General features: G+C 46.8%; 1 protein-coding gene across 2 annotated transcripts in view; it reads left to right on the top strand.

The window, feature by feature from the left end:
- The window catches only part of hnf1a (HNF1 homeobox a), a 165,634-nt gene that overhangs the window by 35,204 nt on the left and 118,043 nt on the right, over nt 1-12,387 (top strand). For both annotated transcript variants that reach the window (XM_080208440.1, XM_080208442.1), the window contains exon 3: nt 4,437-4,692. In XM_080208440.1, coding sequence (XP_080064566.1) covers nt 4,437-4,692 — 256 coding nt within the window. The remainder of the gene's footprint in view (nt 1-4,436; nt 4,693-12,387) is intronic.

The raw sequence follows: 12,387 nt of genomic DNA, 5'->3' as shown, positions 1-12,387 counted from the left end.
CCTCCGTTTTGGACTCACCTAGAAAGGAAACATCTCTCTGCCTGTCTTATCGACCTCTTCATCGTTTTAAAGACCTCTCTTGGTGCACCCCTCAGAGAGAAGAGCCCCAGTTGGTTCAATCTTGATAAATGGATGGGATTTTCTTCGGGAGGGTTGGTGCAGACTCGATGGGCTGGATAGCTTCTTTCTGCACTCTAGGGATTCAGTGCTTCTTTGCTGCAATGTATGCTGAATTCTAAAAAAAACCCAAATATTGTACATTTAGCAAAATAATTCACCTACAGAGAAATGTGCATATTTATATTAAACAGTTCTGGGCATGGATTAATAATAAGAACATAAGAACATAAGAACATAAGAAATAGGAGCAGGAGTAGGCCATCTAGCCCTTCGAGCCTGCCCCGCCATTCAATAAGATCATGGCTGATCTGTCGTGGCTCAGTTCCACTTTCCCGCCCTCTCCCCATAACCCTTAATCCCCTCTCTTATCAAAAACCCATCAACCCGCTTTTTAAAAATATTTAGCGAGGCAGCCTCCACCACTTCAACAGGCAGAGAATTCCAGAGATTCACCACCCTTTGAGTGAAGAAGTTCCTCCTCAACTCCGTTCTAAACCGCCTCCCCTTTATCTTGAGGCTGTGCCCCCTAGTCCTACTGTCTTTTTTGAGCGGGAAGAGTCTCTCCACCTCTATCCTATCCATCCCATTCATCATCTTATACGTCTCAATGAGATCTCCCCTCATTCTTCTAAACTCTAACGAGTACAAGCCTAGTTTATTCAGCCTCTCCTCATAGCTCAACCCCCTCAACTCCGGTATCAGCCTAGTAAACCTCCTCTGCACTCCCTCCAGGGCCAAAATATCCTTGCGCAGGTGCGGCGCCCAAAACTGCACACAGTACTCCAGCTGCGGCCTCACCAATGCCCTATACAGCTGCAGCAAGACCTCCCTACTTTTATATTCAATCCCCCTCGCTATGAAGGCCAGCATCCCATTCGCCTTCCTGACCACCTGCTGCACCTGCAAGCTGGGTTTTTGCGACTCATGCACAAGGACCCCGAGGTCCCTCTGCACCGTCGCCTGCTGCAGTTTTTCGCCACGTAAGTAATAGTCCTTCCTACCATTCTTCCTACCAAAGTGGACCACCTCACACTTGCCAACATTAAATTCCATTTGCCATTTCCTGGCCCATTCGCCCAGCCTATCTAGATCCTTCTGCAGACTCTCCACACCCTCCGCACAATTTGCCTTTCCCCCAATCTTGGTGTCATCAGCAAATTTCGACACCCTGCACTCGGTTCCCTCCTCCAGATCATCTATATAAATGGTAAATAGCTGAGGCCCCAGCACCGACCCCTGGGGCACCCCACTAGTCACCAACCGCCAATCCGAATAGCACCCATTGACCCCCACTCTCTGCCTCCTATTTGACAACCAATCCTCTATCCACGCTAACACCCTACCCCCAACTCCATGTCCCCTGACCTTCTGCAATAACCTCTTGTGAGGTACCTTGTCAAACGCCTTCTGAAAATCCAGAAAGACCACATCCACCGGCTCTCCTCTATCCACTGCCCTAGACACATCCTCATAGAACTCCAGTAAATTTGTCAGACACGACTTCCCTTTAATGAAACCGTGTTGCGTCTGCCCTATCAAGCAATTCCCTTCAAGATGCCTCGCAATTTCCTCCTTAATGACGGATTCCAACATTTTACCTACCACAGACGTTAAACTAACCGGCCTATAATTCCCCGCCTTTTGCACTGTTTATTCCCAGGGAATCTTGCTCTATATATCAATACTCCCACTTGATGTTAATAATGCACAGTTTAACCCCAAGGAAGTTTGTTCTGCGTCTTCACTTGATGTTTGCCTCTACTTTCTGAAATCCTTTAAGTATACCTTTGAAATGGATCAGCTGTCCTGGAGCCATCATACCCTTTCGCTTGATACATGGAATTAATTTACAGTCAGGCTCGTATTTGGAAGCGGGGAATGTAGCTCCTGTTCACTGTCCGAATGAACCCAAACTAGCACGTTTCAGTCCCATTGTTGGCCCCTCCTCTTGTGTCCAGTGCTCAACCCCTGCTCTGGGAGAAATACCGGGACCAACATAAACTATAGTGAAGCACAGCGCACTTCTGACAAACAACCATATTAATCAGCAATGTAAACAAGGAAAACACTGGATAAACTCAGCAGGTCTGGCAGCATCTGTGGAGAGAGAAGCAGAGTTAACTATCTGAGTCTGTGTGATTCTTCTTTAGAGTTAAAGACGAGAGATGCTGATGAGTTTCATCAATTCTCAGTCAGGTTATAACAATTCAAAAGACTGAAATTAAGTTTATTTATTATTGTCATAAGTAGGCTAATATTAGCACTGTAATGAAGTTACTGTGAAAATCCCCTAGTCGCCACACTCCAGCACCTGTTCAGGTACACTGAGGAAGAATTTAGCATGGCCAATGCACCTAACCAGCACGTCTTTCAGACTGCGGGAGGAAACCGGAGCATCCAGAAACACGGGGAGAACGTGCAAACTCCGCACAGTGACCCAAGCTGGGAATTGAACCCGGATCCCTGACATTGTGAGGCCACATTGCTAACCACTGTGCCGCCCCAAAGCTAACGCATCACGTAACTCTGCTTCTCTCACCACCGATACCACCAGACCTGCCGAATTTCTCCAGCGCTTTCTGTTTTTATTTAAGATTTCCAGCACCCGTGGTATTTTGGTTTATTACTCACTGATATGTTTCTCAGAGTGGAATATGCTGAAAAATCCGACCATGTTAATCTTACCAACGTTCCAATCCATTTTCCAGGCATGTTTGTGGATGGTGGCTGATCCACAGTTAGTGGACACCGATAATAGAAATACAAGATCAAATGATTTATTGCCTAAAAGCTGGCATTTTAGTGTTTAATTTGTTCTTGGGTAACCATTACACGTGTGTGTGTGTGTGTGTGTGTGTGTATGGGTGTGGGGGAGTGTTGGTGTGTGGGGGCGGAGGGGAGTGTGTCCACATTCTCTCTCCTCTAGATTTTCAGAAAGACATTAGCCTTTAGCGAGTCACAGCCGTCTGTCTGTTGTATGTTCAAGCTCATTTTTGGGTTTTGAGCAAGATCGATTTTGGTGTCTTTTGATGCAGCTTACAGCCCAGATTTACACAATTGATTTATAATTGGTGCCTTCAGCTGTTGATGCATTGTGTAATTCGCAAGAGTAACTCCTAGAACTGAAACCTGGGCTAGATCTTCATCACAAGAGGGGGAAGGGTGGGGCAGTGTTGGGGTGGACGGTGGGGGTTGAATTTGAGGGTTCCCTTGAAACAGTCAGGTACCATCTGTGTGGTATCTGGCAGCCTTAACATCTGGAGACTCTATGGAGAGATAAACTCAATATTGCTCATTCCATATTGTACAAATACTCAATAAAATGGACACCGGACTCTCGCAGGCATAAGGCGCTTAAGGCAGGTGGAATTGGCCTGTGCTTGACAGCACCAAATGGGGATATAGAAAATCAACGTCCCCGTTATACCAGGCCCGTGTTCTTACTCATTGACGTCTAACATGCTGCTATTCCTTTACAAGTCAGTTCCATGCTTCTGAGACAGGCCAATTGCACTCACAGAACATTGTCTGTTAAAACATAGCCACAGTGTAAAATACTATTCAATGGCTCTGAAAGGGCAGCACAGTAGTTAGCACTGCTGCCTCACAGTGCTAGAGACCCAGGTTCGATTCTGACCTCGGGCAACTGTCTGTGTGGAGTTTGCACATTTTCCCTGTGTCTGCGTGGGTTTCTTCCGGGTGCTTTGGTTTCCTCCCATGGTGCAAAGAAGTGTGGGTTAGGTTGACTGGCCTTGCTAAATTGCCCCTTAGTGTCAGGGGGATTAGCAAGGAAAATGGGTGGGGATAGGGCCTGGGTAGGATTGTAGTCGGTGCAGACCCGATGGGCTGAATGGCCTCTTTCTGCACTGTAGGGGTTCTACAGCTTTTGCTTTTAAACAACTGTACGTGGACGAATTGCAGTGTGGCGTTGCACGGTGCTAAATTCTGCAACATCCGTGTTCATTTCCATGAAAACCACACTGTATACAGCAAGTTCTTCAGACTGATAAACCTCTCAGAAGAATAACCGTGTTGGAGGGAAAGGTGGAGACAGTTACAAATTGTATTTCTGTCATGTAGTGAATTCTGTGAAGTTGGCAGACTGGACAAAACAAGTAGAAATTGGATCTAACCTGACTGCAGGTTGTGTTTTTTTTGTGACGGGATTATTATTGTATTTTGGGCAACATGGAAATTCCTGAAAGCGAAAGCAAGGATGGTCACAATATGCTGCCTATTAATGTTCTTGTTTTTTTTAGCCTTTGATCGTGCAAGTTCCTTTCTTTTTTAAATTAGTCTCCTCTTTCTCATTCCAGAGTTCAGCCAACCGACACAGAAGATGGGACAACATGTGGTGGAAAATAGGCAGCAGCTGTTTCTCTTTGGAGAGTTCAGCAGTTCAGCCCAGGGAGTTCCTGGGGATGAACCCATTGAAGAACCAGCCAACAAGAAGATGAGGAGAAACAGATTCAAGTGGGGGCCTGCGTCGCAGCAAATTCTATTTCAGGCTTATGAGAGACAGAAGAACCCAAGCAAGGAAGAGCGAGAAGCATTGGTGGAAGAGTGCAACAGGTAGGTTGAGCGAGAATGGATACCCATGCTGAGTATGGGATGGAGTAATGCAGACTTGAAAGTTCCCAGGTTTGGAAACTAGTCTGCGTGGCATGGTGGCACAGTGCCAGGGACCTGGGTTTGATTCCGGCTTGGGCCACTGTTTATGTCGAGTCTGCACATTCTCTCCGCGTCTGCATGAGTTTCCTCTGGATGCTCCAGTTTCCTCCCACATTCTGAAAGACGTGCTGGTTAGGTGCACTGGCCATGCTAACTTCTCCCTCAGTGTACCCGAACAGGCGCCGGATGTGGCGACCAGGGGATTTTCACAGTAACTTCGTTGCAGTGTCAATGTAAACCTACTTGTGACACTAACGAAAATAAATTTCAGCCCAGCTGGTGGTAGAGATGTTACAATTGGCCTTAAATTGATCTTAACACTGCTGAATTAATCAGGCTAATAAGACTGTGGTTCACTTCCTGGCCTCCTGGCTATGATCAAGCATCAGATTGAGCCCAAGATCAGGTGTAATGTTGTTTCTTGTCAGCTTGGATTCTATATGTCTCTCTTGTGGGGACCATGAATCAGATTCAGTTTGAATTGGAACTAGTTTTTGGAGCAAGCAAGGAGATGGACGAAGGGTTTGCCCAGTCCACCCTGTATGTCAGCTTTGTAACTTTAAGAAGTAATTTAAAACATGAGGCAAATGGGCTCAGCTTTCCCATCTGACATCACCATGATGATAGTCACAATCTTAATTCAAATATGCAGAATGGCAACTGGGACAAGCTGTAAAAGGCTGCCAGTTTGTGCGTAACTGAACCCAAGTGTGAGCTAGTCCCACTGGAAGAGATGAAGAGAGGGGTTTAGCGATCACGTAGAAGCAAAACAACAGGAGCAACCACACAGTCCATTGGGTGGCACAGTGGGTTAGCACTGCTGCCTCACAGCACCAGGGACCTGGGTTCAATTCCCGGCTTGGGTCGCTGTCTGTGTGGAGTTTGTATGTTCTCCCTGTGTCTGCGTGGGTTTCCTCCGGGTGCTCTGGTTTCTTCCCACAGTCCAAAAGATGTGCTGGTTAGGTGCGTGGGCCATGCTAAATTCCCCCACAGTGTACCCAAACAGGCAGTGGTGTGTGGCAACTAGGAGATTTTCACAGTAACTTTATTGCAGTGTTAACGTAAGCCTACTTGTGACGTAATAAATAAAATTTACTTTACTATTTTTTAGTCACAGTAATTTGCCTCTAATCCCACTTCACCCTTTTTTTCTTACTCTTCAATATTTTTCCTTCGTAACAACATTTTAATCTTCCTTTTAACTGACTCTGCATCAATAGGCTTCCAGGACAGAGCATTTATTTTCTCACAATCCTGTCTGTCACTTTTATTCCCCTGCAGTTCTTTTTGGATCAGCTTGGACTACACTTTAATGACCTTCCTTATTGTAGATTGTAGGTCTGACAGCATCAGCTCTGATGAAGGGTCATCCAGACTCGAGGCGTTTATTCAATTCTCTCTCCACAGATGCTGTCAGACCTGCTGAAATTTTCCAGCATGTATTTCTTTACCAAAATGCAGTAAGTGAGATAGTTACACCAGTGCTTCCCAAACACGGGTGGCACAGTGGGTAGCACTGCTGCCTCACAGCGCCAGGAATCTGGGTTCATTTCCCCACTTGGATCACTGTGTGTTTGGAGTTTGCACGTGTCTGCATGGATTTCCTCCCACACTCCAAAGATGTGCGGGTCAGATGGATTGACCTAACGAAATTGTCCTTTAGTGTCAGGGGAATAGTTAGGCTAAATGCGTGGGGTTGTGGGAATGGGACCTGGGTGGGTTTGTGATCGGTGCAGGCCCAATGGGCCAAATGGCCTCCTTCTGCACTGTATGATTCTATGATTTTCTCACTGTGAGCTTATTTTAAAGCTTGGACAAAGGTGCAATGGCAGAATGAGAGCAGGAAGGGGTTGGGGAGAGTTACTGAGTGGGGTTGGTGGGGAATTACCGAGTGCAGCCTATGGTTCTGTGCACAGTTGTTCTGGAGGTTCTGATGGAGCCTTGGAACTGCGCGGGCACATAATGGCATCTAGTCACCGATCCCAGGAGCATCTGCTGGAGTCTGCTCCGCTCAACAGTTGCTGTTGCTGTCTCCACCACTCAGAGTTTGTGAAAAAATGGGTTCTGCAATATGAATTGATTCATTACGTAGTAAAAAGCAGCGAGTGGAGGATAGTCATGTACTGTAATGCAAACTGATTTCATCTCCAGCAAATAGCAGTGGATTAAAGATAATTACATAATGTAACTTGAAATAGAATCCCTATAGTGCAGAAGGAGGCCATTCAGCCCATTGAGTCTGCACTGGTAACAATCCCACCAAGATCTTATTCCCATAACCCTACATATTTACCCTGCTAATCCCCCTGACACTAAGGTTGAAATTTTACTGGCCCACCCATCAGGGGAATTGGAGCAGGCGAGGGACAGATCATGGGAAGGTCCGTTGACTGTGGGCAGGATTTTTATAGTTTTGGGACAAGCAAGGCTGTAAAATCCCACCTCAAGGGTGAATTTATCATGACCAATCAACCTAACCCATACATCTTTGGAGCATGGGAGGAAACCGGAGCACCCGGAGGAAACTTGCACAGGGAGAACGTGCAAACTCCACACAGATGATAACCCGAGGCTGCAATCGAACCCAGGCCTCTGGCGCTTTGAGGCAGTGGTGCTAACGACCGTGCTGCCCAATTCACTTGCTTGCAAAACGCAGTGAATGGATGGTTGTTAACACCATACAGATTTGGTGTGTAAATCAATCCTAATCACTTGGAGCATTGCGGGCGTGATTCTCCTGGGCACAACTATCCAATCATCTCCATCTGGTCTGGATTCGTGTAACCAAGGGCATTCCAGCATTACTGTGATGCTCAGGATGGTACCTGTGTGACCTGAGCATGACCCCTTTGGTTGCACAGCTTTTTACTTCCTTCCCCGTGTGGAATTTGAGGTCTGAACAAGCATCGAAGTGTATCAGCACCGCGTCCTCATTTTGCACAGATCATTAGAATTATTTCATAAACAGTGGTTGCATTGGTAAACCACATCTTTGTTTTGCTCAGCAAATCTCACGTGCATTCAACAGCACCAGAGCATTTTTTGTTCATATTTTCTAACTGGTTATACTGCAATCCTGTTCAGCTTCAATTTTTTTTCCAAACGTGTGTAACATCTTGCTTTCAGCATGAAGCCTTCAAAATATTCCTTAGTCATTGCCAACAGAAGGAAGGGAGTATCTTTTTGACAACGTGTCCTACCATTGTGTCTGATGGGTAGAACGGGGGCACAGTGGTTAGCACTGCTGCCTCACAACATCAGGGACCTGGGTTTAATTTCCGGCTTGGGTCACTGTGTGGAGTTTGCACATGCTCCCTGTGTCTGCGTGGGTTTCCTCCGCGTGCTTTGGTTTCTTGCCACAGTCCAAAGATTATGAAAGAATCATAGAATCCCTACAGTGCAGAAGGAGGCCATTTGGCCCATTGAGTCTGCACCAACAACAACAATCCCACCCCACATCCCAACCACACAAATTTACCCTGACAAACCCCTAACCTATGCATCCCAGGACACCATGGGCAATTTAGCATGGCCAGTCAACCTAACCTGCACATCTTTGGCGTGAGGTATGCAGCTTAGATGGATTGGCCATGATAAATTGTCCCTTAGTGTCAGGGGGATTAGCAGGATAAATAAGTGGGGTTACGGGGATAGGGTCTGGGTGGGATTGTTGTCCCAGCATGTGTAGATTAGGGGCATTAGCAGGGTAGATGCGTGGGGATCAAGGGTTAGGGTCTCGGTGGGATGTTCTCTTGGAGAGTCAGTGCGGGCTCGATGGGCTGAATGGTCTGCTTCTGCACCGCAGGGATTCTATGAATATATTCTGTGATTCAAAACATGGACTGCCAGTGAGATCTGATCTTTCTAACACAAGTGAAGCTGATCACATGAACCCAGCAATGTTATCCTAATAAGCTACTGGTTTGAGTAAGAGCAAAAGGCTGTGAAACTGCGTTGCTGGGGAAGGGGAGGAAGAGGCAGAACAAGCACAAATTTAGTGACAAGCTACTTAGTCTCTGAATAGTTGCTTCCAGTATCAGAGAGGGGATGGGTTGAAGGAATGCAGTTTGATTCATTTGCATTTATTTATTTCTGTCTTCCCCTCAGGATGGGAGTGGGCGATACATAAGCTTGAGAAATCTATTTTTCTTTGATCTGTGTTGTATCAGTTGGACCGAGTTGGCAGCTGAACATTCAAATTAGCTTCACCGTCCGTTGCTTCAGGCAGGGGAATGCAGTTAAACCCGTGGGAATACGAGTCGACCATTCAGCCCTTGTGCCCACTCTGGTGGCACAGTGGTTAGCGCTGCTGCCTCACAGGGACCCGGGTTTGATTCCCAGCTTGGGGTCACTGTGGAGTTTGCACATTCTCCCTGAGTCTGCGTGGGTTTCCTCCGGGTGCTTTGATTTCCTCCCACAGTCTGAAAGACGTGCTGGTTAGGTGCATTGCCCATGCTAAATTCTCCCCTGGAGGGTGGCGACTAGAGGATTTTCATAGTGACTTCACTGCAGTCTTAATGTAAACCAACTTGTGACACTAATAAATAAACTTAAACTTAAAACAAAAAAACAGATTCAGAGTTTCCCAGTGTGGGTTTTGTGTGGCAGACAGTCGGGTCAAATGAGCCTCTCAAACGCCCATCCCTGGCTAGGCCCAGGAGGTTAATGAGGAGGTCCTCTGCTCATCCCTCTCCGCATTGGGTGACCAAACAAGAGGAGTGTGAGGCTGAATGCCTAATATGGAAACTTATTAAACTGAAATAACATTTTGGTGGGAGCTGGTGCCCACCAGCCCCTGTGGTGCCCACAAAGCAAAGAAAAGTCACAAGCATATCAATGGTCACCGTGTGCTCTCTGTCCAAGGGTATTGTGAGCAAGTTTGGACTTTGTTTCTATGGAAGGTTGTGTTGGCCTTGGAGAGGGTCCAAAAGTGATTCCTGAGAATAATCCCAGGAATGAAAAACTTGACAGAGGAGTGTTTGAGGACTCTGGATCTGTATTTGATGGAGTTTAGAAGGATGGGGGGAGGGGGGGGTGGAGGAGGGAAGTGGTAGTTCTCATTGAAACTTACAGAATATTGAAAGGCCTGGATCTTGTAGGAAGGGGAAGATGTTTCCATTTGGAGGAGAGATGAGGATCTGAGGGCATAGTCTCAGATTAAAGAGACGACCTTTACTGAAATGAGGAGGAATTTCTTTAGCCAGAACGTGGTCAATCTGTGGAATGTATTGTCACAGAAGGCTGTGGAGGCCAGCTCATTGAGTGTATTTGAGATAAAGATAGATAAGTTCTTGATTGGTAAAGGGGTCAAAGGTTATTGGGAAAAGACGGGAGAATGGGTTTGAGAAACTTATGAATGGTGGGGCAGAGTCGATGGGCCGAAAGGCTTAATTCTGCTCCTATATCTTATGGTCTTAATCTTTCGTGCAATCAATTTGTGCAAGATTTCTTTGCCAACCCTGGGGAGAATTTTATGGAGGTGATGGGGGTGCTGGCCTGAGGCTGGAAAGCTGCTGAGAGCCCCATATTGCCACCTCTGGGGAAGGCATGCCACGTTAAGGGCCTATCGGACAATTAACAGGCTGTGGATGTGCCTTCCCGAGGGTCAAAGGCCCGGGAGGAGGTGAGGGGATGGGGAGCAACCCAACAAGAGATGCCGGCCAATCCGAGGCCTGTGTGATAAAACTGGAGGCCTGGAATTATAGAGTAAACCCAGACTGGAGATAAGTGACGGCCAGGAGGGGATTCGGGGATACCGCCGACGGAATCTCAGTGGGGCTGAGGGTGTCAGGGGGTTCACTTTCAGCTGACCTACCCCCTTCCCGATGCCAGGCCCCTCAATCAGGCACTTTGAACAAGGGAACATCTTCCCCTCTTGACCCTGCACATGTTTGCTTGCGTGGTCTCACGCGGCAACAGGCTGGTCTGCCGCTGGTTTAATACCTAATCGGGCATTGATTGTCCACTTGGCAATGGAGGGCTGCCAATGGGCCTTCCTGCCACGGACTTTGAGTGGGGTTGGGAAGTTGGCGAGATCCCATCTGGCACCATTCTGCCAATTTGAATGGGCCTCCAAGCTCAGGCAGGGAGGGAGAGCACTAAATTCCACCCTGAGTGAGGTTCACTTCTCCCCCTGCCTTTGATTCCCTTCCTGCAGCTCCCTCTGCCTCTTCAGCTAACTTGCTGAAGTTCACACCAGAACCTCAATTCCTTAAACCCACTGGCACCGAACAGATTCAGACACTTGGTAATTTTTGCCCAGACTGACCTATTTTGGTGGATTTATATGAAGCACCGTGTCTGACCTGATGTGATATGATTTTCCGCTGCACTAAAGCGAACGGACGTGATAAGGGACGCTGAGTGAATTGACGATTTCCTGCAAACCGCATTTGTAGTCACCATGATTTCTGAGCCATCAGTCTATCAAATAGCACAGCAGGATGAGAATAACATGGAATGCTCGGTGAAAACCAGGTCAAGCATATTTCAAAGTGTATTTTGATAAGGCTAGGATTCCTTTCAGCAATTCTCTCTTAACCTTTTGTGCACTGTTTCTCAATGCCCTGCAGTTTTCAATATTATTGTGATAAATATTTCTGGGCTAAAGATTAAGTTTGGGCATAATTATAAAATGGATGGTCAGCCGCCCAATATATCTCCCCTGGTGTTTTATAGAATCATAGAAGCCCAACAGCACAGATGAAGGCCCATTGAGTCTGCACTGACGCAGCATCTTACCCCAGACCCTACCCCACTAGCCCCAGATATTTTCAGGGTGGCACAGTGGTTGGCAGTGCTGCCTCACAGCGCAAGGACCGGGGTTCGATTCCCGGCTAGGGTCAATATCTATGTGGAGTTTGCACATTCTCCCAGTGTCTGTGTGGGTTTCCTCCGGGTGCTCCGGTTTTCTTCCACAGCCCAAAGATGTGCTGGTTAGGTGCATTGGCTGTGCTAAATTCTCCCTCAGAGTACCAGAACAGATGCTGGACTGGTTTTCACAGTAATTTAATTGCAGTGTTAATGTTAGTCTACTTGTGACACCAATAAAAAACTTAACCTACGCATTTTGGGACACTAAGGGATAATTTAGCATGGCCAATCCACCTAGCCTGCACGTTGTTGGACATCTTTTATTTCCACTGTGACCAATGGGGAACATGTCAAACGGGCTGCCACCTCACAATTGCGCAGTTGTCAAGATCTGTCCCTTTGTTGTTGCAGTATTTTACCCGGAGGTTCCTAGGATTTTGAAAAAACAAGAGTTTGCTGTAAAAATGACATTGTGTGAACAGCATACACTGCACATTCACATGCAAATCATCCAGCAATCTGTGATGAGGAAGAGATACAATGTCAATTGCAAAATGCCGCAAGTTGCATTACTTTACCAATAGCTTCATGAAGAAAGGTACCTCCCCGGAATCTCTTTGTGATTTTGATTATGTTACTGCATTGGCAATTTGTCATGCATGGAAAAATTAACTGCTGACTCATTCCCATCTGTTTGCAGTGTCACACCAAGTTAAAGTCACCCCCTTTAATGTCTAGAGGAGGGGAGACCTGAGTAAGGGAGAGACGAGCTTACGGAATCTG

This window comes from Carcharhinus amblyrhynchos, chromosome 20 (genome assembly GCF_965287045.1).
Source record: "Carcharhinus amblyrhynchos chromosome 20, sCarAmb.v2.hapA, whole genome shotgun sequence".
NCBI lineage: Eukaryota > Metazoa > Chordata > Chondrichthyes > Carcharhiniformes > Carcharhinidae > Carcharhinus > Carcharhinus amblyrhynchos.
Note: the sequence above shows the minus strand (reverse complement) of the source record. Positions and strands in the feature narration are given on the sequence as shown.